The 27830-nt window shown below is 41.5% G+C and overlaps 2 protein-coding genes across 3 annotated transcripts; both read right to left on the minus strand.

Moving 5' to 3' along the window:
• Positions 1 to 1824: 1824 nt before the first annotated feature.
• LOC110978660 (annexin A11-like) lies at positions 1825 to 16101 on the minus strand. Of its 2 annotated transcripts, none has more exons than XM_022233812.2 (12): positions 15956 to 16101; positions 11980 to 12055; positions 10383 to 10477; positions 8799 to 8912; positions 8064 to 8120; positions 7530 to 7563; positions 6993 to 7072; positions 6547 to 6615; positions 5432 to 5530; positions 4685 to 4760; positions 4009 to 4121; positions 1825 to 3373 (listed from the first exon to the last, which is right to left on the minus strand). In XM_022233812.2, the coding sequence occupies exons 1-12, from the start codon at positions 15956 to 15958 to the stop codon at positions 3251 to 3253; spliced, it is 939 nt and encodes a 312-aa protein (XP_022089504.2). In that variant the 5' UTR covers positions 15959 to 16101; the 3' UTR covers positions 1825 to 3250. The 2 variants fall into 2 exon arrangements, with proteins under 2 accessions (XP_022089504.2, XP_087004583.1); XM_087148457.1 differs by lacking the exon at positions 15956 to 16101 and adding an exon at positions 15679 to 15738.
• Positions 16102 to 16255: 154 nt separating this feature from the next.
• On the minus strand, positions 16256 to 27811 carry LOC110978659 (annexin A13-like). The gene is made up of 12 exons (XM_022233811.2): positions 27713 to 27811; positions 26221 to 26296; positions 24294 to 24388; positions 23530 to 23643; positions 21803 to 21859; positions 21260 to 21293; positions 20628 to 20707; positions 19923 to 19991; positions 19417 to 19515; positions 18738 to 18813; positions 18137 to 18249; positions 16256 to 17476 (listed from the first exon to the last, which is right to left on the minus strand). The coding sequence occupies exons 1-12, from the start codon at positions 27731 to 27733 to the stop codon at positions 17357 to 17359; spliced, it is 954 nt and encodes a 317-aa protein (XP_022089503.2). The 5' UTR covers positions 27734 to 27811; the 3' UTR covers positions 16256 to 17356.
• Positions 27812 to 27830: the final 19 nt, after the last annotated feature.

The raw sequence follows: 27830 nt of genomic DNA on the forward strand, positions 1-27830 counted from the left end.
TTGGCCGATATATGACGTATGTTACGGTGCCCCGGGCCACTTTTAGGAAACACCATTTCCTTGGCTGTGTTATTTTTATTGGAAATTTATGTAAGACCTCAATTTATTCCTGCGTAATGGTCAAAACGTATGCGCTTTTCAGTGGTGTTCCAAACCGAAAAAAGGCCCGACAGGCATATTTAGGCCTATACCTTTATTAGTTTTTCCACAACTCAATTACTAAAACAAGTGCATGAAGTTGGTGTAAGCACTACTTGACATGCAGTCACGTGATAGCTATTGCCGTCTCATCATGTACCGTAAATGTACCTGCCAAAATCTGAAAAAGATGCTTCTTGGCGGTAGACATAGTGGTCCATTTTACGTACTCAGGGCATACGTGCGCAATACCAGGCATGCGAGGATTGTACGCGCACAATTGTGGAAAAGCTGGACTGGTCCCCGCCCATGTTACATAGGGACTGGTTGCTGGCTGCCGTTTAAAGTGTGCGACTGGCCCTGTCAATTAGACTTGAATCAAGTCGTACTTACGTTGCTCTTCCCCAGTCAGCCATTGCATCAACATTTACACACTACACCGTCGTCACGCTGGGCCCAGCAGCTCGCATAACCCTTAAAAGGCGCCCTCATTTGATAGCGTTTATTGTACAACGTGTATCATACGTCACGAATCATTAAGTCCGTTTTGACGAATAAGCCAATCGGAGCGCCCCCCCCCGGTAATTGGTAATAATGTAGTTATTCATAATTGCATATGAACGACACGATCTTGCATAATGTATGACCAATCAAACAAGTCAGACTTGTAGATTCGTTCATTATAACACAGGTATGAACGACGTAAAAACAAGTCCGGCTATGTGAGTGGGGCTGGCTGCAACTACTTTTGGTAGGTGAGCTCATGCGCTGTCTACAAGCTGCTGGCAGATTCGTCAAGTCGGGAACTGAGCTGATAAGTGGACACAAGAGGGTGCGAAGCACGTAACGGCGCGCGGTCTCAATATGTATCCAAAGCAAAAACAAAGACGTCACGGAGACCCCAACTCGAGTCAAGTTTACCCTGTCAATTTGGATGCTGAATATTTAAGTTTTTGTCAGGCCAATATAGCAATGCTTGAGTATGAAACACATTCAGCGCTGCAAGAAAGCGAAAAATACCTCGCCTTGCTGAGCCTATGTTGATCATATTGTGCTAATTTATTTTTCAATGATTATCATCATTAACCCTAACATTCCTGAATCCTCCAATTTTAATATGATTTTGCACACACCCTAGGGAGGTAGGGTTGAATCATTTTGCGGCAATTTATCTCAAATAAGTGGTTATTGTGTTAAATTCTACATAACTGAACAATTTATGAAGATATTTTCTCTGACGAAAAAGAATAAAATATGCTATTAGCTCCTGTTTGATTTGTGTATCGAGCGGGCATCGTTTCCTCATTTACAAGCACCCGGCACAATTCTGACGGATTCATTACCCGCTTCCGGTCCCTACGTTCGGAAGCCGTCTGTAAAACGTCTGGAAACTACGTACGGTACGGGAACCAGTCTATGGAATAGCCTGCATGAGGACCGGTTTGTCTACCGCCACCTAACGTCTCAAAGTCTCTCGTTGATTGCTTCCCGTTACCTGCATGCGTGATTGCAGAACAGCAATTAACACTGACGCTGTCTGCAAATGTACAGTTTCTATCGGACGCTTTCTTAAAAACTCTTCCATAAACAAGTGTGGCTGTTTCGGCCAAACTTATTGATTATAGCCGAGTGAGGGCGCTGTACAGGCAAAATTGGGCATTTGATGCAACAACATAACTCCAAGAATTCTGTAATTGTTTTGGCGTCTCCGCTTTATTATAAGGATTCCGCCTAAGCTATTTTAATGGGTAATCATTAGTGTTCCTTTATTTAAAATATATAAATGATTACGTGGTAACAACTCTGAAAAAGTTTTGCCCAACGTTGGATCAGGTGATTCGCCGAACTGTTCGGCAAATTAGGCCCCTACCCAACCGCGTTGATTCTCTCCTAAAATATGAGCAAACTTGTTTCATATCACCCAGCGAGTGTAGAAAATGTTACCTGTACTACCACTTTTTACCCAGCGTTAGATATTTTCGCCTAATATATGCACTACAGACTACCTTTTTGCCTGTAGATGTATAAAAAGAGTATATGCTGTCAAATATGTTTCGGACCGTTTTTAAGCCGAGTCACAGGTGGTGTAGATATGTACGTAAATTCACCAATATGTAGTGTAGGGTGTCTTACACAAGAATCGAATAGTGATATCTTGCTCTTAATCTTTTTGGTCCATCTGTGCTACGCTGGTGGGCTAGTCTTTTGCTGTCAAGTCTTCTGTGCCGTGTTGCGTTGTCGTACTGAGAATCACCGACATGGAGGAATTTTGCAGTATGTAAGTACTAAGTACACTGAACTTGAAAAGAAATCATCTGAATCTCGAGCACTGAATTTACGTGGAACTGTGGCAGATTCAGCAGCCATTCTTTAGTCTCTTACCAAACAGCACTTTGCACAATTTTAAAGTCTTTTATTTTCAGCCCACGGTATTTGAAGACAGTTTGCATTCTGAAAAGGATCTCAAAACACATAAACAAGTAGTTTTGAAACAAACGTTGTCTCATGCATAGGATAAACTAATCAACAGACTTAACACATTTTCACAAGAAAACGTTTAGGCCTATAGGCCTAAGGTGTTGACATTTATAAACCGTTACGCCAATTATGCTATTAATTGTGATACCTGTCTTTGCTTACATGAAAAATATTTTTAAATGTAGTACATAGAAAGTAAGGCTTGTTTCTGAGTGAATTTCAAAAAAGGCACTCACGTTTTTTAAATCCATTAACAGTGTACACGTACTTTCAAATCAAACTGACTTGATTCTGGGTACATAAAACTATATTTTGCAATGTATAATTCCCACGTAAATCCCGCTAAGAACTAACTTTAAAAGAAGTTTCCCAGGCATCCCCATATTGCTTACTGTGCTCGTCGCCAACTATTTGAAGGGTTGACAGCGCCCCCAACAGAGCCGTACATAGAGAGAGTTGCGACATGAGTGTCATGATTGTTAGAAACAAATGTGTCCGCCAGTGCACTAGGACAGTTAGTATATAGTAGCCATATACTCTATTTCACATCGTGAACAGCCATTTTGTTTCCAAAATTTGAATCTGAATACTCTCTTTATGCACAGCTCTGGCCGCCATGAAAACACAACGCCTTCTACGGCCCGACGAGTGCGAGGAGGACTTTCCGGAAGTCGCCGCTGGTCTCGCCCCTGATGGCGTCCGCCAGGGGCTTGCCATGGGAGGCGGCGTAGGCCACTTTGATGTGCGCCAAGTCAACCTGCGAAGGGGGGATACGGAACAACAGTTACTCTCATTGAGAATGAAATCTATGGCCTAAGTTTCTTTGGAGGAACAAAATTAAGGAAAGGATCGTCCTTCATATTTTGGGTCACTTGAAATGGTGTTTGAAACGAGGAATCAAAGTTTGAGTCAAAAATGTGAACTTGCTATTATAACTTCTCTTAGTTTCTAACTATTCTCCATAGAATTCCGGTGAATTGGAATAAATACCATCCCTTTCGATCAACTGCGATGGACCATAACAGCAACCTAGAACAGCGTTGTAGTCAAGACCACTTAAGACCTTCACAAGACCTCCAGTCTGAATTCAAGCCACAAGCCATTCAAATGAACTGCAACAAAAGCATTCCTTTGTCATTTTTCACCCTATTACTTGTGACTAGTCTTGTGTTTGGTCTTGTGTCTGGTCTGGTGATGGTCTTGACTACAACACAATGACCCAGAATTGTGTACAGTTCTTCCCAAAAAGGCCTGACAACAACAAAAACATGCTGATGAGTTAGGCACCCAAATTTTACATCCAATTCAAAAATAGAAACATCCCTGTTTAATAAGTTTGAACATCATATTTATCAGTCCTCCGATGGCCGGAAAGAGCACCGTTGGACTCACCTCGCAACGGGACACAATGATGCGAATCAGGTGTTTCTCGTCTGTTCCCGCTCCTTTCATAGCCTTGTGCAGTTGGTCCGCAAAAAACTGAATAGGACTTCGGAAAAAGGCAACTGCAAAAGGAAATGTTGGACCAATTTTTACAATCAGTTTTGATCAGAAGGCTCCGAAGAAACTAGAACAAACTATATGTGACGTCAAATTACTACCCAGTAAAATGTAAAATGCCCGACAGGAATTTCTAAAACATATCCTCTGAAATATACAAGCTTGGCGTAAAAACAAAAATCTATGCAAGTGGCTCGTAGTAAGCTGCCAAATGAAATTAAATCCATGGAGGTTTGACCAAATACCATAGTTGGACTACTTTAGTCGACCGCGTCGTTGGTTGCCACAAACCATTTTAACAGCATAGTGCAGAGAGGACCAGTTATAAGAAAAATGCCGGAAAAAGTGTGTGCCACTAGTAAACGACAATTTTCAACGTAAATCTTGCTATTTTACCGTTTTCTGCGGTCACCTTTTCTCCCCTTCGGCCTAACAACGGTTGAATAGGGTCGTTTGCACTTCAACTTTACTGCACATGCGCAAGCCACCGGTTAACTCGTAGTCCTTGATCAAACCTGCCCCCACACAGTCAACTGCGATTTGCCAAAATAGAGAGCCCAAATCTTACCGATGGTGAGGTATGCACGCTCAAGGTTTCCAGACATTTCGCTCTTGATGGTGGACTCAATGGATTTACCAGCCAGCTAAAAAAACGGTGAGAGAAGAGTTATACTAAGGGCCAATGTAATGGATCTTATTGAAATCCTAAAATACAGTGTGTGTGTGTGTCTCCAGGGGAGTCCAAGTATGTCTGTTGCTTTTTCTGACGATGTGTTCTGGACTTTCTGGTATTCATGTGGATATAAATTTTCATTTCACGAGCATAATCGTGAGGTCACCTCAGGAAACAAGTTAAGTAGTATTGAGGCTGTCGTCTAATGTAAATGTTTAAGGAATTCACTCATATACGACCTTGCTACGGCACTTTGGCGCAGAAAGTCTCAAATGAAGGCATTGGTAAAAGTTAATATGTAGCTCTCTAATGCATCACGGTTTGGACCATTAGATGGTCCAAACCGTATGGCACGTCTTAGGAAGTGTACGCTTGAGTTTATAAATTTTAGAAAGATCCATTTTTTTAAATGCATAACGTTTTGCAGGTTTTGCACGATTTACTGTAAATAGGTATAATCTTGTCACTGTTACTTAATTTCGACCTCGATGGTCTTTCTGTAGGCTTTCTATGTAATTGGTGATGATCAAGGATTCCTGAAGATTCCTTGAAATGTTCAAAGGCATTGGACAAATCTGTGTTGTGCTAAACATTAAATTTTAGGTAGGATTTTCTCCTTGGTGACAAGACATTTTTTTGTACCTTTTCATATTCTTGGAAGACGGCCAAGAGGTGTTCCTTGCTTCGAGACACGATGACGCGCTGGAACTCAGCCTCATCAGTGCCAAGGCCTTTGGCTGCCTGTTGCAGCGAAAGCAATGGGGTTGGCCGTGTCAGACTAACTTGGCTGCGGCTTGAGATTCTACAATTCTACATGAGGTGGCTGCCTACACAACCATAGACATAAAGCCGAGTAATTTGTCCATTATAAAATGACCAACACTGACCGACACTCCGACGAGCTAGGACTGTGCTGCAGATCATTTGTGGGGCCACTGCATGCCTTCGCTGTCTTGTTGGTCAACGTTGCTCTAGGTATTTTAGCCTGTATTATTTTGCTTTTCAACACCAATGTTGTTCTGTTCGATAACATGGTACTCTGCTTATTATCTACACAGTGTCAGTATCTGGTAAGCGTATAAGCCAACATAATCTACAGTTACTTACATAGTTATATGTTTCTTACATCAGTTTTGTTGTACACAGACCCATTTCCAGTTTTGGTGCATTTTTTACCTAACAGTGTCTGGCAAAACTATGCCTCCCCACCGGTACTAACCAGAATGGCCATTTTCAACACGTTAAAATATTAAAGAGCTATTAAGCACTCGGGGCTAATTTCACAGAGCTGCTTAAGCGCAGAATTTGCTTAAGCGTGAAAACAACCTTGCACAACAAAGGTAACCAGCTCAAAATCTACGTGATTTTCCTGCTAACCAAACGACAGCTATATACCATTCCGAAGCAATATACATCACATGGAGTTTTGGCTGGTAACCTGATTTATCAACCTAGATTTTTTCAAGCTTAAACAAATTTTGTGCTTAAGCAACTCTTTAAAATACTGGTAAACAGCAATTCATATAAATAACTACCGGTTTAGCTTAAACGGGACGGAAATAATGTACACGTTGAATAAAATAGCTGGTGCCAAGTAAGGATGACCTTTCTTCATAATGTGAAAACCTGTACAAAACGGTATGTCAGTGTTTCTGAACGAAAAAGTGAAGGTCTGCCATAATTTTAATTAATTAATGGGCACTCAAGAAAACCCGGTGTGGTTAGGGTTTGGGTCTCAAAAGTAATGTTATTCTTACCGCCCAGAGAGCCGCCGCGTCATCGTGCACCTTCCCAGCGTCAATCGCCGACGACTCGTCCCGATTGGCCTGTTGGGAACACCAAACCAACCACTATTAAAAGCCCCTTATCTTATACCAACTTCCACATTCAAATTATTTTGGGCTTGCCGTGGGCTTGTCACTCACTAAGCCGTGAGTACATATACATTTTCCCGGTCTTGGATAATCATTCGCAAATGCTTTGGTCATAATTTTAATCAGCAGTATTTGAATGTTTCTATTTCCTTTTCATAAAAAAATCAAGATAGTTACAAACTTACAACGAAACAAACGAATCTTACTCCAAAAGACACGTTGTGGTCTTTCCGATCTATTACAATGTCTTAATTGTACCACAGTTTTCTTTTGTGGTTTTTTGGAGGGGTCAACTTCTTTGTTTAAATATGGAGATATCATTTTCTTACTGTGCAGAGGCCTATCAGAACGCGTTTGAAGTCTCCGCTTGTATCACCTGCCAGAGCTTTCTCCAGATCCGATTTAAATTCTGTTCCGTCGAGAAATGACAGAGAGGTGATGTGAAAGACGTTATATATTCCGTAAAGGATTAAGGAAAGGCCTTAATGTTATATTCTTGTTGGTATATGGCTTTGGTACAGCCCGATTTGCCCCTACTGTAAGCACGCATGTTACCATCACAGCCACCGATCTGAACTGAGATTTTCATGGGTATGTGTCTCGCTTACGGACATGATACTATTGGACCCACAAGCATAGATCAGGAAACCCATCATGAAGCAAGAATATTTTTGGTCTGGTAGAGTTCAAGTTGTTTAGGGCAAGCTAACGAGCTACAGTAAGTCTTCCAGACCTCTCCTTTTCTTACGTAAACAGAGGTTGGACTCTAGCATTTCGCAGGTATTAAGTAGGTCAGCTGACTTGCAGCATGCAGCACTAACTATCTGGGTTTAATCCACCGCTTTAGCCGCTGGAGAAGTACTCACCAGATTTGTAAGCCGCTTTAATGGCGTTAATTTCCTGCAAATACGATAACGTAAGAGAAAGAAGACCGTTTGAAGGGTTACGGCAATTTGAATCGTTCAAGAAAATGTTCACATGAAACCGCCAAAGACACTTATGTGTATACCACTGAACTTCATTGTCAGTCTTCGAATAGCCTAAAATTGTTCCGAGGCTTTGCATGCTTAAGAAATTACCAGTAACTCCATGATATTATGTTGTGGCAGAAAAAAAATTAAGGTGAATTGTGAAGAATTTTTCAGATTTCCAACGACTAGAATGCATTCAGTATCACTCAAACAATTTTAAAAGCTATGGATATGCCATTTGGAATACATATTCTGGATATGCATGTACATTAATATCATGAACATTGACCTCTACATAGAGAGTTATGTTTGTAACCCTCCCCCTTTCAGATTTTTCTGTAATTCCCCCACCTTTCCCCACCCCTTTCCCCAATTTCAAACACAAATTTAATACGGCACTGGTTTCCTCGCCAATGTGTGACTGCTTACCGCATTGTTCCTGGCGCACATTATCTCAATCAGCACGTCCTCATCAGTCCCAAGACCCTGAAAAACACACCAAAGACCGTAGTTAAAAATGCATACGAGCCTCGTGCTGGACCAAGAGAGGACGCAATCTTCTCAGTAACGGAGGCTCCACAGGTACGGAACTGAACCACAATGGTTCACGAAAGGTTTATGAAATGCCCGTGTTACTGTCGCATCGCTACCAACAAAAAGGAACACCCCGACACTGGCTCTTTTCAACCGATGAGGGGGTGCTTCTGCTTGAGGCGGATAGTGGTTAATTGTGAGTAGTGAAAATGGTGATTAATCTTGCATGTAATATGGGGAACATCTTCATTTGTTAATCGCGCTCCATTTGTTGTGCGATCTCTGTCATGCTTGTTCCAAAAGTGTGACACTTCCTGAGAAATCCAAAGCAACCTTTCAGAAAACATGCATCAAACATTCCGCAAGACATCAATGTAACGAAAAACTCGTGAATATGCAGCACGTGAGGTAAAGTGTACCAGTAGACAAGACGTTAAGTCTGCCTGGCCTTTTTTTAACTTCAAAAGTTTTTTTCACCGTGATGGATCAAGCATTTGCAAAAAGGGGCGAAGTGAGGTGAGCCACAATATTTTTTTCGGCTTTTCTGGGACGGTCCTTCTTTTGATCCACAACTGTTCTTTTATGATTTGCAGTCAAAGATCATCCCGACTCTCACAACAAAATACACACCTTCACGGCTTTCTTGAGGCATCTGGCGTCGTACACGTCTGGGCGATCCATCAGGGCAAGAATGGCGTCCTCGAAGTTGCCCCCGAGTTCACTCTTCAGGTCCTTCACAAGATCCTAGTTTTCAACCCAGGGGAAAGAGCCATTCGAAAGTGGAGATCAGTGTTGTATGCCAGTTCACCACAGGTCCTTTCACGAGTGCAGTCACAAGTCCTTTCACAAGGCAAATCATTAGCAACAGGGTGAACAATGACAAGATAATGTGTTTGTCGAGATCATTCGACAAACACATTAAATTGACTTAGGAGAGAATGACTTGTGATCGGCTTACAGGGACTTGTGATGGACTCGAATACAACACTGGTGGAGATTGACATTGTACAATTCATCTTTACGTTACGACTGCAAAAATCTCTTCCCCACCTGCGGTAAAAGCCTGCAACCGACTGCTATAGGTTTGAAGGATAAATGTTGGACGCGTTTGGTTTCTGTGAATGTTTTACAATATTAATGGATACTACATGTAGAAAAAAATTGGAACGCTTTCAATGTTATAAGACACTGCACCTGTACTTCGACCACCTGAAATTAAAATGAGAACTTGGCTTATTCTCTTTTGACAGAATTTACGAACTATAAATTATCCGGAACTCTTCAGAATCCAATTTGTAACAACACTTGTCGGCCAAATATTCGTCTATATAAAAGCCTATTACGGGTTAAATTTGATTCACAAATACCTCAGACAGTCTCCCTATTCAACAACATGCAACTTGAACGTGTATTAAATTAACATTTGATAATGCTCACTGGGAAGTAATGATGCCCGTTGCGCAAATCATGCGCTGGCACGTGGATGCGAGACAGTTTAATCGATTCTGATTGGTCAAGAGTCTGTGTGCCCGCAGCTTGCCCAGCGCACGCAAAGTTCCTATAAGGAGATTTTTTGGACAACTTGCATAAGGAATATACCATAAAGTGGACGGGGGTGTTTGGGGAAATGAAGTGAAATTCTTGAAAAAATCATTGGAAATTTATCATACATTGATTTTCTTTGACTCTCCGTCTGAAATTGTAGTTATGAATGGGAATAAATATGTGCTTGGTCGGTAACGTTTAAGACCTTGCTCACGAGAATGAACACTGATAATGCCCTCGCTTGCGGATCCAGATGATCTTTCATTAGTCGCGTCCATTCTACTGAGCAGGTCTTAAACCCACGTTTAAGACCAGCTAAGCGCATATTTAGTCCCCTCATAAAATCTGGTACACTGAGTTATCTGATTGCACATAACATGACAATTTGAATTCCCCAGACTAAAGACACAGACTGGTTCCCGTCCCGTATGTAGTCTCCAGACGTCTCACCTCCGAACGTAGGGACCAGTGGCGGGTATAATTGAAATGGGAAGACTCCTGCCCATTTTATGTTAATGATTTTTTTATGTTTACGTGAATTTAAAGAACACAGTGTGCCAGATTTGATTCAATTTAACTCGCAAAAAGCTTATTGCCCAGACTCCCTATTAAAGTAAATTTAGCCTCGTTTGTCTGGTGTCCTGACTTTCAGATATAGCTAGAGCATACCCTGCCATAGGCGCTCTTGAACTGAACGATCAGCTCCTGTCTCTGTGCATTGCTCCGTCTGGTTAGGATATCGATAATAGCCTGTTCGTCCGTGCCTGCATTGGAATAAAATGACTTGACTTCCCACCGACAGTGATTCTTTATAACATTACATACTCACCTTTGCTTTCGTTTTCAAACTCACGTTCAGTTTTTCATGTTGCATTGATGTCATCTACATGTAAACATTCCAAGTTTCAGTACAGTTTCAAGTAAATTGAATTTAGAAGGATCGATTATTGAAAGGGACCATGTAGTAGAAAACATCCATATTTTAACCTATGCTTATTTTCAAATATTATTTTGCTAATTTTATATGTATTTTGGGGGTCTTTTTGTTTTCACGCAAATGAGAATTTGCATATACATGAGCAAACTGTGATGTCATCTAGTCACTGAGCCTCAGCGTTGCATTGAATTGATATAGCACGACAGCTAGATTTTTTTATATTTCGTTGTTGAAGATTCCCATTTCCCTTGGCGCCTTATTTTAGCATATACGGCAATAAGCCAACGAGTAACCTCTTTTCAGAAATGTTTCCAAAGAGGTTCAAAATCTGAACATGAAAACATGCAAACTGAACACTGCCTTCATGGAGCTCCATTACACTGACAACGCCCTCACCTATCTGGAAAGGCTTGGTCGATGTTGAATGTTTAAAAAAAAACTCACTTTGTAATTGTCTTAACTTCAAAAAGATTTTAACAGTTTTTGTACACTAAAGAAGAGTTTAAACATGCGCCAAAAGTGATTCTAAGAAAGACTCCACTGCATTGATCCTTTGACAGTATGGCATAAATACCTCCAAGTTTATATCGTCTGTACTCTATGAAGGTGCACAGGGCCATGGCCAGAACGAAGCCGCTTTGTCTGACAATGCCCAAATACTGGTGTGAGCACTTCACCTGCGTGCGCATGGTGAGCATGAGAGGTAATGGAACACTTGGTGACGCTGGTGGCAGCAGACATACCGATCCTCTTTTACTGTATTGCGCGTGCTCAAGGTATGCACGTTTGCTAATAGAACAACGCGCGCAAGCACAGAACCAGTGCAAAAAGACAGGTATGTTTGCCGCCACCAAGTGCTTCAAAGTCTTTCTTATTTCATTTGTAAATCATACCTCAACTATAGTCAGAGGAAATCTAAGCATCCTGAAAATGAAGACGAATCAAAAGAAACAGTCTTAATGCTGATGACACAAGGAGTTAAAATTAAGATTGGAACGGAAAATAAAATTGCGACTTAGTAATTTTCTTGTAAATGGGACAATGGCCCAAAGTACCCTGTCGATTTTGCGTGCAGAGTTCTATAGACACACGACTTCATTCAACAACGTCCATATGTTGTATAACCCAAATAAAAAGGACAGGCATCAAATCACCCGTCGAAGTTTCCGTGTAGCAGAAAACGGAACTGCATGGAACCGAATGATATCAGGCCCCATGACTCAACTCTTGACACTAAAAGCACGAGCGGAAGCCGTTTTGGGGGAAACTGCTTTCTGTTGGTCAATGCGCTCTAATCCGAACTTGCTCCGGGGGGTGTCATACACTTACCCAAGCCCTTCATGGCTTTTCGCAAAGCTTGAACATCATGTTCCTTGTCAAAGTTGGGTGCTGGGGTTACAGTCGCCTGTAAAGATGGAGGAAAAAAATAATAATAATGAATTATTAAAATGGTACCTTAAATACTTCATGTGCGGTGGCCAAATAGTGCCAGGTAAGTTTGATTTTTATCTGGAGGTCAACAGATAAATGGTACCAACTCGATATTTATGCCATTTCGGAAAACCTAATTCACCCTTTCTATGTTTGTAAGACCTGACCCAGCGATTGGCCACATGCGCTCAAAGTGTTCAGTTGTTTTCTGTTCTCATATTACCATTATTGCCCTGAAATCAAATTATCACAATCAGTTAAAAACAAACCTTAAAAAATAAGCAGATTGACGCTTAATGCATTCTCTCAATCCCAATTTTCGCTCAAACGAAAGGGTTTCAACTTGTAGTTTCAGATTTGTCGGCCACTTCTGCAAACTTGGAAAAAGGTTTCATATCTTCGCGGTAACAGAGACTACGTCGTGGAAGTATTGCCTTGTCTCGTTGGCCGCCCATACTTTAAAGCATGAAAAGTGAGAGCCCTTTGACGGCTAAAACATTTACACGTCTGCAGTGCACTGGCACGGTTGTTACAAGGAGGGTTGAATGGCATAGCTGAACATCCTCCGCCTCTTTTATTACATCAATGCGCCCAATGAAACTGCTCATGCTGGAATCCAGTTCTTTCTTTGTCTACCATTATCAATCTCAAACAGACCGTACACTTCGGTTACATCTGTTGGTTATGCACAATTGCAATCTGCAAGTCATTTAAATCTACGCGGGTGGAAAAAAATAAGAGGTACTGCCCTCTATACCCAATAAGGCATCACCAAATAAGGAGACTTATCCAACGGCAGAAAAAAGTAATAACAAAAGCTTGTGTCAGGAAAGTATGCACTTGCGTATCTAGTGACCTCTAACCCAAAGAACTCGCCCCGATCAAGGAAGTTGATCCCTTTTTCTAATTTTTATTTGATTTACATGTGTGGTTTCCTTCTGTGAACTGGGCTTAGTTTTGGTGCCCAACCAACTTCCTGTTTCTTGGATCAACTCCAAGTTTGGCACTTCATATAACGAGTACTGTGCGCCAGAATCTCGGTTTCATGTTTCAGGCGAAAGTAGAATTTCGGTAAAAACGACGATAAATATTACTTGCACTATAACACACGACAGGGGAATATTGCATTAAAATATTTACTATAACTTTTGATCAGTCAAATTCTCTGTGCAAGTCTACTTGTGATATGATTCGTCATGCCTCATTTGGAGGTGGCAATCCGCAGAATTCTGATGTCGCAGCTCCATTTTTTGGCAATTTCAACGAAAGTATCTAGGCCCAGCTGTAGGCTATACGATTGAAGTTGATCATGCGTGTCAAACTAGTTAACACGCAGTTAAAACGTGAAAACAAGTACATGTACATGTATTCATCAACTAGTGAAGTTCCTCATTCACAATCCAATTTTGTATTGTGGTTGAAAATGTAGGTAAGCTGATTTTGAGCTGTTTCAACCAAGTCTACATGTTTTAAAAATGAATTTTGGAAAATTGTTTTTGTTTTAAAAATTCCCTAGGTAATAGGCCAATGCACGGGGCATGGGTCATATTTCTATCCGGGATGTGCGGTAGCGCTTAACGTGAAACACTAAGCCAAGGAAAGGAAACACATATTCCACTGTTGCACAGTTGACGGGAAAAATTTTATTACTTGTCATTTGTCTAATCCTAACACTCCTCCAAATCCTCCTATTTCAATATGATTTTACATACTATCGCCCTAGGGGTTATGGTTCAATTTCCTTTAGGCTATAGGCCAATGCAAGGGATGTGGGTCATATTTCTTTCCAGGATCTGCAATAGTGTTTAACTCGGAGCACTAAAGCCAACGGAAGGAAACGAATGCCACTGCTACTATTGTGAAAGCAAAGCTGTATCAGTAGGTTTTACAGCGGACACGTTTTGCCGATCACGTGAGCTTGCCTGTTTTGTGATAGAATTAAGGCTGATGTATGATGTTTTATAAGTGAGTTCTACATGTACAGTATTAGCTCTTTGCACGCTGCCGCCACAGGCAAGCAGAGCCTCGATCTGACAGCTTTACCAACTAAACACAGCTGGTTCAGTGATTCGCGTGTATGCTGCTCAGTAAAAAATAATTCTGCGCGTGATGCGACAGCTCTCACACCATGCAATTGGACAATATTTCAAAAGCTGTGTTGATGCGATTCTGACGCGATTGTACGAGCTGCCAGATCGAGGCTCAGTGTGCAGAACCAATTGGCACAAAAAAACTTTGCTTTCCACGAGTCGCATGTCTCCACTGAGTGCCTGTGTTGCAACAGCGTGTGTGCACATGAATCCGCAGCTCTGTTTGAAGGCTTTCAACAAATGAGCTATCTATACATTTCGGACTAGGCCGATATTTACCCTGACAGCCTCGCGATCAAGCATTCATGACTGGAAATAATTGGTCAATTTCTATCTGTGGCTTATTTTTCTCAGGCAAACAAATACCAATTTGAAACCAGACCTAGCTGAACTTCCACGTTGTTAAATATAGCGCTTTTTCAAAATTGTATAGCTAACAGTTTGCAGCCGATCTAGCTGAAGCAGTGACCTAATGAAAAGCTGCATAACATTCCAAATTGGGAAACACTCCCCGACCTCATCAGGACACTTCAAAGAGCACAACCTGAAATTCAAAAGGCTATGATCCACCATAGATATTATTGCCCTGTCGCAAGGTTCAAGTGGACCTACAACGAAAAATCTGGCCACTGAAGAGAAAACGGTGAACACACACGGACCACTTATTGCAGAGTGGTGCTTTTCTTGGGGGGAGGGGCGGTGTCCTTCGGTGTTTTATGGACTAAAACAAAAATGCGTATGATATGAAGACTTGAGATTTATCAACCATGGATGCCGGATTTTTCAGTCCACTTATTCAAACATTAATTTCCCCCGAGCTGAAAAGTGCCCTCCCCGGGTTTCTTTTGAAAAAGGAGATTATTTCTTTCTCCCCCCCCATGTGTGAATCTTTGCAAAGATCAACTCCCTGGTTCTTTGTACTTCCATCTGAGGGCAGAACAGATTTTAAAAATACGGTTGAAAAACAGCCCCAAGTAACCGAGAAAGTACAGGGAAGCCATTTGAAAAATGGGCGATTGTGGATTTTTTTTGGAGGGGGTGATTTTGTTTTGTATGAATAATTACAAATGTAATTGTTAACCCCCCAAAAAAAATTGAAAAGAAACTGAAAGATAAGCCCTAACAGTCACAAATCCTTCCATTTCAATATCATTTTACATACACCCTTGGAGTTAAGGTTAATGACCTAATATTTTCATTTTTATTTGAGAAACCCCAAGGATTTTGTTTTGCATGCTATTAAGTCCTGAACAATGCAACGATTGTACACTGTTTTCAATGGGACATAAATTTGTGGACTGCACCCTTCGAAGTGCATTCACGCTTTCATAATTTTTATGAGGACCGTTCTAAGCCTTCTCGTACAGACAAGAGAGCATTGTATGATAATCATGGCTAGGTCTCCAGTCCTAACTACAGTGCAAAAGGGTTTTGTGAATTCGATTATACTCCATCCTGCCAAATAATTACATTTTAAACATCTAGGCACGTTCCAAACGCGACTGACCTTCTTTCCATGCTGCACTCAATACCCCAGCGTATGTTAATTTCCTGTCCGCTGTGCCACGCCCCTTCCACGGATAAGCCCTAGTGTGTAGAGTCTATAGCCAGTATCAAGTGATTTAAAGAACATGGACGCATACAATGGTAAAGCTAAGCACGTGTATTACACACTAGAACCCTTGCCATATACATGTACACGTACATTTATCTCTAACGTGTTTGATTCGCATGCCCCTGTCGACTTCGAGGCTGTGTATTATCATGAACAAATTCCAACTTACCATTCTGTATATAGCTGTCAAGTTCGGGACCCTGTGCCACCGATGGAAATCGTCTACTATGTCTCACTCCAAATCGACGTCTCCGCCGTCGGCCGATCAGTGACGTATCCAAATGTCCCAGGTCACTTAGGGAAAAAAATCATGTTTCCCGTTCTGGCTATTTCGAAACCGTGGGTGTTTATAAAGATTTTTCCCCGCGCTTCCATTAACACATTCATTAATCCCTTCAATGCGTTAAACTTGGCTCACTCGGAAGCATGTGCAAACAGTTTATTTGAATTCGTTCTAAACCTAGAATTGCTCCGAGCTGTGTGATAATACTCAAAGCGTAAGCACCCCTACGGGGTCCCAGTTAATGGCGTGCATAAACAAAAATATTTTTTTACTTTGTCCATAACTCAATAACCGAAGCCCTGGTGCATCGAAGCGTCACTTCAGTACATGTACAAAGCTGCCGTCTGCGTGTTCCACATATCCACCCACGTCGTGTTCAGAATTCTAAATTTTTTGTAAATAGGCCAATAAATGCCTGACTCCGCGTCAGCTTGTGAAACTTTACGCCAAAGGGCTGAATGTTTCGCCCATGGTTTCACCGACACCAGACATTTCCAATCTTGTGGAGTTCACTGCACCCTGTACATGTACATGCCCAAATCCTAGTGTGATTGTTACAGTTGCCTACATGGTTGAATGGTTACAGAATAATATCAATAGAAAATGAAGCCATTAGAAAATGCATGCTTTGTACCTAAACTTCCATAGTCATTGCAACCATGCCGATAAACAAGTCATTCATCTCTGGATCTCCTTTGTTGGGAAAAAAGAAATTTATACAATTCTATTCTTTTATTTTCACATAAGGAATTGTGGACAGTTTGCATTGTTAAGAATGGACAAATAAAAGAGAACAATTTTAAACAAACGTTGTACCGTCTAAACTGACTGACTCACTTTAGGAGCACATTTCCCCATAAAAATTACTAGTGCTTACATTCAAATGCTACATTAATTGTTCTATACCGACTGTATTAATTTCTCTTTTTTTCTGGTTTAGACTTTGGCTTTAAAAAAGTCAGTAGATTTTTTCCGCATTCGCGATTTTTTTCGCGAATCCAAACGACATTTTAGAATGGGATGACTGACTGGATCCCCTAAGCTCCCGGAAAAAGGGCTACAGAACTGGAACGCGATTCCCAAGTCAGCGGGTTCAGTTCTTTTAAACTACACACTGAACCTCTTAGGAAGTTCACGCATTCTGACTGCATTTAAAGGCTCACTGTATGCCTTGTTGTTCTAATTCACATCTCTCGCGTTTGAGATCTACTTTTGTTTTCAACTACACAATAGAAGGAAATCAGTCAGCAACGATTATGAGGCAACATGGAGTTGGTTCGGTAGTCTTTATGACGTCAGGGTGACCAGGACATTCTTGAAATCTCCCCCACACTCGCTAGCGATGGCCGCTTCAAGCGTTTTGCCGTACTTGACGGCGTAGGCTGCCTTGACACCGCCCAGATCAATCTGAAAAAAGACAAAGTAAAAAATTAATGAAACAATAAACTAAATGACAATTATGAGAGATAGTCAACGTGAGTAACAATGGCTAGGGAGAGTGTCAAGAGGTAGGCTTATTATTTTGCAAAACTGTACGAGTTTTATATTTTAATTGGCAAATTTGTACAATTGGCCCTCCATATCGATGCACCCAGCGACGCTTCTGTCATAAGGTTGATGAATAAAGTAATTGATGGAGATGAGCTATAGATCATTGATTCAATCATGATCGTTAACTGGACGGGTGTACAGTACACCGTTATCTACTGAACTGTAATGTAGCTGCCAGCAAAAATGAACACTACCGACCGAAATGGCTCTTTTTCAACCGATAATGGGCTGCTTCTGCACAAGACGGATCGGGTCGGAAAATATGAAACATTTAGGCTGCGCACTCAAGCTCTTTTACCGGCCATGGTTTTGTGCACATAATGATGAAGATCAATCGCGAGCACTCTGCGCAGAACACTCTTGTGATCCACCAAACGTGCACGTGATTCGCCCCTTTACAAGTCTTGCTGGCTCTCGATACAAGGCTGTAGTCCAATTTCGGATCCATCCTCCGTAACATCCGACTTCACCTAACTCCTCACCAAGAACTCTTACGGCCTCATCTAAAACCCTCACCTCTGAGCGGGATACAATAATCCGGATGAGGTGTTCCTCGTCTGTTCCCAGACCCTTCATGGACTTGTTCAGCTGATCGGCAAAGAACTCCATCGGGTGTTGGAAGAAACCCACTGGGTATAAGACAGGAAACAAGGGAGGGTTAGACTGTGTGGAAAAGTCACACCGAACACCCTACTCGCAAGGCAACTGGTTCCACATGACGCATGTTCTATTTTTCTGGCCTAACCTTGACGCAGTCTTAATATTGATTTCATAAGTCGGCAGATAAGGAAAGTGAACTAACGAGGTTTCAGACTGAAAATATACATCCAAATGATATGCCAACTGTTAACATCTTAGAAACAATCAAACGCAACGGAAAACCTAAAATGGCTCTATGTATTTAAGTATGCAGACATAAATAAAGAAATATGTTGAGTACTCTTTCTTTTTCCTTCCCATCGACTGGTAGAATCGGTACACTGGATAAGTTTTTTCCTTTTTAACAAGCAACTAATCTCCTCGATAATTTACACTTGAGTCGTTTTTAAGAAAGTCGGAGATGTGAGTACTTCCACTAGGAAGTAAGATTGAACTTAAAGGGAATTAGTTATAATACCAATCGTCAAATAGGTCTTCCGAAGATTCCCTCCCATTTCGCTTCTAATGGTGTCATCAATGCTTTTTCCAGTCATCTGTGTAAAACAACAGAAAATACTCCCCTGAAAAAGTTCCTCTGCACATGCGTTACATTGTTGAAGAATGTAGTCTTTAACGTTCACGCATGCTATCTTAACTTAAAATTAAGACAAGTTAGAACTCCAGATCTAATTTATATGCAGATGAGGACAACTCAAAGAGGGCAGCAAAAGGGCAGCCCATGGAAAATTTATATTGTGTCTATTACATTTTATTGATGAGTTGGTTTAAAATGAGATCAAAATTGAGTACCGAATGTGACGTCACTGTGAACCAGAAAGTGCAATGCAAACGAATGGGGTACGCTCGCATGTTGGTTCACGCGCTGGTTCTCGCGCTAATGCCTTTTACACACGAATTGTGCGCGTGACGTATTCACTTGGGTACTCTGTTATGAAGATTGTAATGTCAATGATGGCACTAAGACAGAGACACGCGTGCGGTGGTGGTAAAAGTATAGCTGATGAGGTCAGTGGCGTTGTCGGATGGATGGTGATGTGACAATGACAACACTGAAAAGGGAAAAGCGATTACACCAGTGTGCCCCGTGAATATTCCTCTCATGAACTTAGGTTAGTGGTAAACACAGTTGTTTGTACCGCTTCGAAAGCTTTGAAGACGGCTCGGAGGTGGAGGGGGCTTCTCGTGACCAGGATGCGCTGGAACTCCGATTCGTCTGTTCCTAGACCCTTAGCAGCCTGTGTAATGACAACAATCATCGCAGTAGTTTAGCATCTCGTTAAAACATGTGAACAATTTCACGTCGACTTGATGAACTTTAAGTCAAAACACAGGCGACAAAAGAGGACGTCTGGTGTGAGAATTTCATTCGTTATCGTGGCAAAAAAAGTTTGTGCGACTGACATCGACAAGACAGAGCAAGTCTCAGAATGGCCACTGCAGCTGGTACCCATCAAAGGTGTTTGCGAATGTAATACCACGTGAACGACTTTGGGGAAGGCTAAATAATACAGTGCCGACCATAATCTCAAGGAAAAGGAGAAATGACCATCGAGCACAGATTTCTTTCTAAGTTTACTGTCTTTGAAAACCTTTTTTAATTTCAATAAAAGTCCTAGTGGAATAAATGAAGTTCCTTTTTTACCTCTTGTAGTGCAGCGGCATCTTCTGGCACTTTCTCCTCGTCGACTCCGGTGCCTTCATCTCTCCCACCCTGAAAAGTAAGTAATAATTCGACATTTCTTCACCAGCAATTCTAAACACGGCATTGGTATTAACTGAACAGGCACAAGGGGAATTCCAGAAATTAGGGATCCATTTTTTCCTGTCCCTGTCACATCTGACATGTGATTTTGTAAGTTCAGAACACATTTTCTAATTTCCAAGAGTTATGAAATAACGCAAATTACCTGCCAACAAATAGTAATACATATGGTTTGAAATTAATTCTGGTGATATTTCCATGTTAAATAACAAAGGTCAGATGTAACAGGGACACGAAAATGACAGACTTTTGGACCCCTAATTTCTGGAATTACTCACAAACATCTTACAGCATGCCAAATAGGGGACTGATTGACCATTCTAGTCTGCCAAGGGCCCAGTTTGGTGAAATGTGTCCGACTGTACGGGCGAGTAGGCCAGATTGACCGGCGTCCGCTACAAAAGAGAAGTTAGTCCCCTATTGATGTCAGCATGCTACTATTTCTGTAAAAATCACCTACAGCCGGTGGGATATCTTTCTTAAACATCACTTTGCCATGCTTCTCTTTGACTGGAAGCAAAATTAACCGCTGTTTTTCCTCTACCACCCCACCCCTCCGCTGGATATGAAAGGTCTAAAACTTACAGCACAGAGGCCAATCAAAACTCGTTTGAAGTCGCCACTAGTCTCGCTTTCAATCGCACTCTCCAAGTCCTTGCCAAATGCTGCAAAGAGAGTGGAAAAGACCTAGGTTGTTCCTTACCCTTGGAATCATCGCCTCATACAGGAAGCTAGCTCGGAAGGGCTCATTTTTTTTTTCTAGAATATATGGGTAATTTCTTTAGCTCCTCAGAATAAAGTCATTCCTGAACTAACACGAGTCAAGTCTTCAGGGAGGTTTCATTCACAAACTTTCGAGAATGAGAACGACCTCTTGGCAGGGGCGGATACGAGTGTACTGATTCCTCTAGGACAATACGGGGATTTACAATAGCACGCCTCTTGGTGTTTGCGACGCGTTGGCCAATCACAATCAGCGAAATCCGTCGACCCTTTTCAAATGCGCATCGGGTCAACAGATTTCGCGGGTTGTGATTGGTCAACGATTGCAAACTCTTGGTGGCGCGCTAATATAAATCGCTCGTATTCAGTGTTGTACGCATTAAACACATAAATACAGTCAGCAAAATGACAACCTAAAACCTTTATCTTTCATATGTACTAATAAAGTTGGACGTGATGATGCAATGCCATGAAAACTGTACCGAACAACTTACTTGTTTTGTAGGCAGCTTTGATAGCAGCGATTTGCTGAATGAAAAAAGAGTGAAATTACCCACGATAATCCCTTGTGCAACAAATAAGTATATATACACAAGAATTGCCTGAAATTCCAAACTTCTGTAATGCTGGACCAAAGAAGGACATTAATAGAGGCAAGGTCCATATCAAACTTGAAGGCCTACAACTGAGTCTTGGAAATGCAATGCAAGGGAGCAGATATGGCCGTTCTGATGTTTGTTATTCAGAAAAGTCAATACTGTATTGGTTACAGTCGTTTTCTCGACGTATAGGAGTTGACACTTTCAGTAGCAATAAAGCATTTCGGTATTTATTTTAGAACGTCCCCAGCCCCTGGTTGTCTAGACCAAATTGGTCAATCTTCTAGCCTGCAAAACGCAACAGAATTTGAAGACCAAAAATAGCGAATTTCGAAGTCTTTGATTTACAGCTAGCCGACTATTTTCTTCGTGGACAACATTCACCCGAAAAACAGCAAACGGTCTATGACATTATCCCTTGATTCCTTTCCCGCTTACCGCCTTGCTTCTCGTGCACAAGATCTCAATCAGCACAGACTCATCAGTTCCAATTCCCTGAAAGAGAGTAGAAAATCAATTTTGAAAACAGTTCACTATTAAAAGTAATAGAACATGTCCTGGGAATGCAAACTCCGGTGCTCCCAAAGTACCAGGCTAGCCAGTCTATTATGCGTTTGTTTACTGAGACCCAATACTAAGGGAAGGATCTAATGGGGGGGGGGTAAAAAGAGCAGTTTGGGGAAAATGATTAGAGAGAGGTGAAATTTAATTTGTTGGTTGGTTTCATTTCACTTCTTTCGAAAACGTATGAAAAGCCTCAAACAAGGCCACACATGGTTATGTTATAAATTCAAATTTTTTACACCCTCCCCTGACAAGTTTGACCCCCCCCCAATTGGATTCTCGATCACAGTTGGTGTAAAGCTTTTTTCTTGACACCCAAACTGAATGCCTTTTGACAATACGGCCGTGTCACAATAGTGCGCCACCAAGAGTTTGCAACGAGTTAGCCAATCACAATGAGCGAAATTTGTCGCCCCAATGCGCGTTTGGAAAGGGTCGACAAATTTCGCGCGTTGTGATTGGCCAACGTGTTGCAAACTCTTGGTGGCGCACTATTGTGAATCTCCCGTATTGGCATATCTTGTGATAGGTTGATTGCAAATTACTCATCGGAGGTGTAACTGCATGGGGTAAATTTCACGGGGCACATGGTGGCGCCCCTCATTTTCTGGAGGGGCCACTTGAGGATCTGAACTACGTCGTGATTCTCATGAATGAAAGTGAAAGGTGAAAACGTTGACAAAGGCGGACTTTCACCAGCGTTTTCCTCACCCGATCCGACTAACCACCGCTGCTTATAAGTGAGGCCCGTGCAGCAACACACCTTGCAAGACTTGTGATGCTAATATATTTTCTAATGATACAATGCAGAAGGCAAACTTACAAATGAGGCATGTCAGCGTCACGAAAATTTGCAAGCAGAAGGCTCGAACAAGCCTCACTTATAGGTTTACCTACTGTATTGAATCAGACGATAATATATTAGCTTCACAGTTGGAGCATGGCTATTTTGCTGCACAGGCCTCACTTATAAGTAGCGGTGTTTTCTAGCTTCTCTAATTTCTGAGTGGGGGAGGGCGCACAAGTTTTGGGAGAGGGTGGAGCTTCCCTCATTACCCCCCCCCTGGTTATTCAACTGCCAACTGTACCGACATTGGTTTTAGGTTCGAAGGGTATCTGCCTTGAGCACCCCCTCATCGATTGACAAGAGCCATGTTGGTGGGGAGTATTAGTAGCCACGTGACTGCAACGCATAATCGTTCATGGGCCAGAAAAGTACCGTCCACGGACGTGTATAAAAATACCTGGACTTGCAATGCCTTTGTATGAAATAGAAGCCAACCAGCGGCCATTTTACCGAGCCGAATACAAAAGCGTGGGTTGGCTCCCTTCTATTGACATCAGGAAGAATAAACGCGGGCGTTGCCACGAAAGCTTTGTATGCCGCTCCGTAAAATGGCCGCTAGTGGATTCAATGATCTCTATAAGCTGATTAAGGGCATTGCGAGTCTAGATTTTCTTATAATGTCCGTGGTACAGTCCCACCAAAGGAGCTCCGTTGCTTGAAAAAAATATGCCCTCTTCTGGTCCGGATTGAGGAGTGTAGATACAATATTAATCTCCTCTTGTGCAATATGATGTCACAGACTAATATCGAGTACCTTCATGGCTTTCTTGAGGCATCTTGCGTCAAAGACCGCAGGCAGGTCCATCATGGCCAGGATAGCATCCTCAAAGTTCCCGCCCAACTCACTCTTCAGATCCTTAACCAAGTCCTGCGATCAGATTATCGTGAAGGATAAAATACAATTTCGATTAACAAAATCCTGCTAGACATTTTTTTAATGTATGTAGACATAGTTGCACATCCTGTATGACTAAAGGGAAATGTAAAAATTACCCGCGCAAGTTAAGATACAGTTGGCAGCCACATTGTAAAACAGAAAACCACACACAGACGTTATGTACACATGAAGGGTTCAAAGTTTTCTCGAAGCTGAGCTTCCATATCAGTGACATTTAGGTAAAAGCATACTGCAAGGTCCTTAATAATGGCTATTTTTTGTGGAAATTTTCAATGTAGAGGAAAATACCAGGCATTACTTTCGTATTTTTGTCCAAGTTTCAGAAAGAGGGTATTCATTTTTTTTGTTTGTGGTGATTTGCCAGCAATACACCCTAAGGTTAAACCATTCATGCACATTGAGTGGAATATTCCTGATTTAAAAGTAAGCTTCTTCCTTAGATATGATTCTTCTCATGATCGATTCTTCCTTAGAATCGACTCTCTACTGGAAATGACGCTTCCGCGACAAGAGTCGACCCTGAGGCAAATCCGTTGGACCAAACTGACGGTGAAGTCGATCAAACAAATGAACAGTAAAATGGGAAGGCATTGTGTGACAGTCCCTCGAGTTCACCTTACCCTGCCGAATGATGCCTTGAATTTCACCTTGAGCTCCTGGCGTTGTGCATTGGACCTACACGCCAGTATATCAACTATTGCCTTCTCGTCGGTCCCTGAATAATATAGTCAGTGACAGTCATTTATGGAAAGGAGAATATCAAAATCTTACTATAGTATTTACCCCTCCCCCCGAAAAAAGACCAAGTCTTGTAGTCAAAATGAATATTCGGGGTCCAAACGACACTGTAAGATGGGGGGGGGGATTTTTGCACCTACAACAGGCGGGCATGCTCTGAAGAACTTGAAATGGTAGAAAAATGGACTGATTTTTCGCTTCAGATATCTCATTAAAAATGCTGTTTCACGGCGACTATCATCTGCTGAAAAGTGCATTTCAAGAAATCAAATTGCGGTATTAAGTGAATAGCAGTAAGTATAAATATTACCCGTACAAAATTAAAACCATGCATTTGTACAAAACATAGGTCTGTACATATGTTAAGTTTCAATAAAATGTCAATGAATGGCCGTTACAGATCGAGCGCTTGCGTCACGCCTCGAATAACCGACTGGCAATAGAAAGATGGCATCAGCCTAATGGTCCCCAAAAGAAGTGAGTTATTGCAGTGATAAGAGACCAATTATCCGAACGAGTAATTCAACAAAACTCGACCCTGTTCATCATCTTATCTATCAACGATTATCAGTATTTTCCCATTGATATGGCAGCTTCGATGTGTTCGAGGGAACAAAGGTTAAAAGCTGTTTGCCCAAGTTATCGCGCAGGTGGATGTTATTCCAGCAATCTATACAGCGAAGTAATTGCAACGCTAGGTTTTTTTTGTTAACTTGTGATCTCTTTTCCAAACTGGAATCAGAACATTTTTTCGAGTCTGAGAGAGAGTCAAACCTAGAAGTAGACGTTTTTGCGCTTTTAGCTCAGGATTACAGGATGAAGTGACGATTAAGAATATAACGAAGAAATGTTCAGTGTTACAGGTGGGAAGAAAACCAGGGAAAATATTCGTGGATACCCACGGAATAAGGCAGGGACTGAAAACCCAATCCACATGCTGACCAAGGCGGGATTCGAACCCGGGTCGCATGGGTCAAACGCGAGGAAAGGACTACTATACACCGACCTGATGTAGGCAAAGTAGATACTGAACAGATTTGGTAATAAACTCAGCCAAACTTTATCTGTCCCTTGTATGTGCATAGTTGGAGCCTTTTGACCTCTTGGGAATAACTGAATGTTTAAGAATTGGAATGCCTAAACTAAAGGGACATCCATGCCCCATGTGACAAAATGTGGCTGTTTGCCAAGTGGTTAACGCATAAAACTCTGAGAAAAACCTCAAAGGAGAAAGGCCTAATTTTCCTGACAATGTAAGGATTTAAAAATGTCGGAGAATGGTCTAAATATGTAAGTCATTGAAAGTCATAGGTTCTGTATTGTTTTTAAGTTTTCATTATTTTTAGAACCAATTAATTCCATCATTTGTATTGATGTCTTTGCTTGCAATACATTATTTAAAAATTCTTCTTCAGTTGGACGACTAAGACAGCTATATTATTCATTCTTTTCATTTTGAAAAGGTTGTGCCTCTCCAAATTTAACTTAATATTTTGCACCGACAAAATATGTAACTGATTTGACAAAACCTCACTTCACAACCCACTGATCGTTTAGTTTTATTATAAAAAAAATAAAACTGAGCTTCCTTTACAATATGTTGAATATGGTTGCTTTACGGTTTGAGCGTCCCTTATCGGCAGATCAATGACGTCATTGGGGTCATTTAACCGGCACCATAAAACAGTCAATTGCTGGAGCTCAAACTCGCCTCTTAGTATTGCTTCCCTTTTGTCTGCCATGTCATGTCTTTTCTCTCTTTTTCGTATATTATGACGAATGTTATCCAATTTTTATCCTCCTCCTTACCGAGGCCCTTCATAGCTTTCCTCAGAATCTGACAGTCACTGTCAGCGTCGAAATTCTCGGCAGCCTTGACGGTAGCCTGAACAGACATGAAAGACGGAGCGAGAAAGCAAAACAGGGAATTAACCAATGTTTTTTCACAAAACAGGCATTTGTTGACACTTGTCCATTCGCTGAATGGCTTTCAGCAGTTTCTAGACTTTGTGCGATTAGGCAGCTGCACTTTAAGCCAAGAAAATCACCCATCAATAATCAAAACTGAAACTCGCACATGTCCTTTTTCGGTCATTATACTTCAACATTTATACAACACAGTTTGTTTACCGATCTCAAGTATTTTGTTTAACCATCTCAAATACCCAAACTGCTCGCAACTTTACTTTAAATAGGGGAAGAGTTTCCATATTCCAAACGGTAGCGAAACTTGAGGAAATGGGTCAATATAGACCGAGTGGTAAGACGGAAGAGATAGGAGGTTAAAAATTCTCGTGCAGTCACGAGGAGAGTTGTTTTCGTTAAAAGGTATAAACCAGCACTGGACAACAGCACTCAGAAGTTAAATGTAGTGATTGTAACAGTTCTCGCTTTTGTCAACGTAGTTCGCAGACATTTTTCAGTGGTTCCTGTGTTTTAAAACACTTTGGAAACTGAAAAGTTGGATCAAACACTTACAATGCCCCAGTCCCTTTAACTGTTCTTTGAAAGTGTCGATTCTCGCACTGGGTATGTCAGATCAAGCATGTTATACGGTAAATCTAACACTTTAGCGAATAATTCAACATTTAAAATGCAAATGCAATATATTTGATGTTAACACTCTGAAATGTTGACACTTAAATTACTAATTAACAGTGTAACTGCTGGATTCAACACTGTCAAAGAGTGGTAACGAACCAATTGTAATTTGACACTCATGCTTTTAGAGCGTATACATGGGTAAAATGTAGGTACCTCGAAGCAGGTGTTAGAAAATAATTCTAAAACACAGTTACTGAATTGGCTAAAACTTAACTCGAAAAGTAAGTTCGAATTACACGGCCGAGATGGTGTAGTGCTCACCCCTCAGCGTCGACAATTCAAAACTGAAATGGTTATTACAAGTATGTCCACTAGCCAGTGCGAGTGCATTGTACAGTTTTTGAGTCCGGGGATATTTTCTCAAACGATAGCAACAAGGAAGACGAGGGGCACTGGGGGGGGGGGCTTGCCTCTCTGAAAAAAATTATGATAGTAATACGGAGGACTATGCTACAAAAGGCGAAATAAACAGGAAAAGGGACGAAATGGGATGGAAACACAAATGACAATAAACTGAACTGACACCTTTATCAGTTTTTGGTTCTTTCAACTCCTAAAATGAAAATACAACATGCCCCCAGGGGTAGGGTTCCCCCTTACCGCTGGATACATCACTGGTCCTTACACTACCCAGTTGTTGCCACACAATATTAAATAATTTGCTTTATACTGAACAGAAAAACCAACACAGTCTTACCATCTCTGACAAAAGATCCATTCACGGGGGGACGGCGGTCGAATCGGTAAGGATCTGGGCGTTGTCTGATAGGTCCGGCCCGCGGGCACCGGGCTTTAAGAGGATGGATAGTGAACTT

This window comes from Acanthaster planci, linkage group LG18, assembly GCF_054643075.1.
Source record: "Acanthaster planci isolate LZ-2023a linkage group LG18, COTS_SCS, whole genome shotgun sequence".
Classification (NCBI taxonomy): Eukaryota; Metazoa; Echinodermata; class Asteroidea; order Valvatida; family Acanthasteridae; genus Acanthaster; species Acanthaster planci.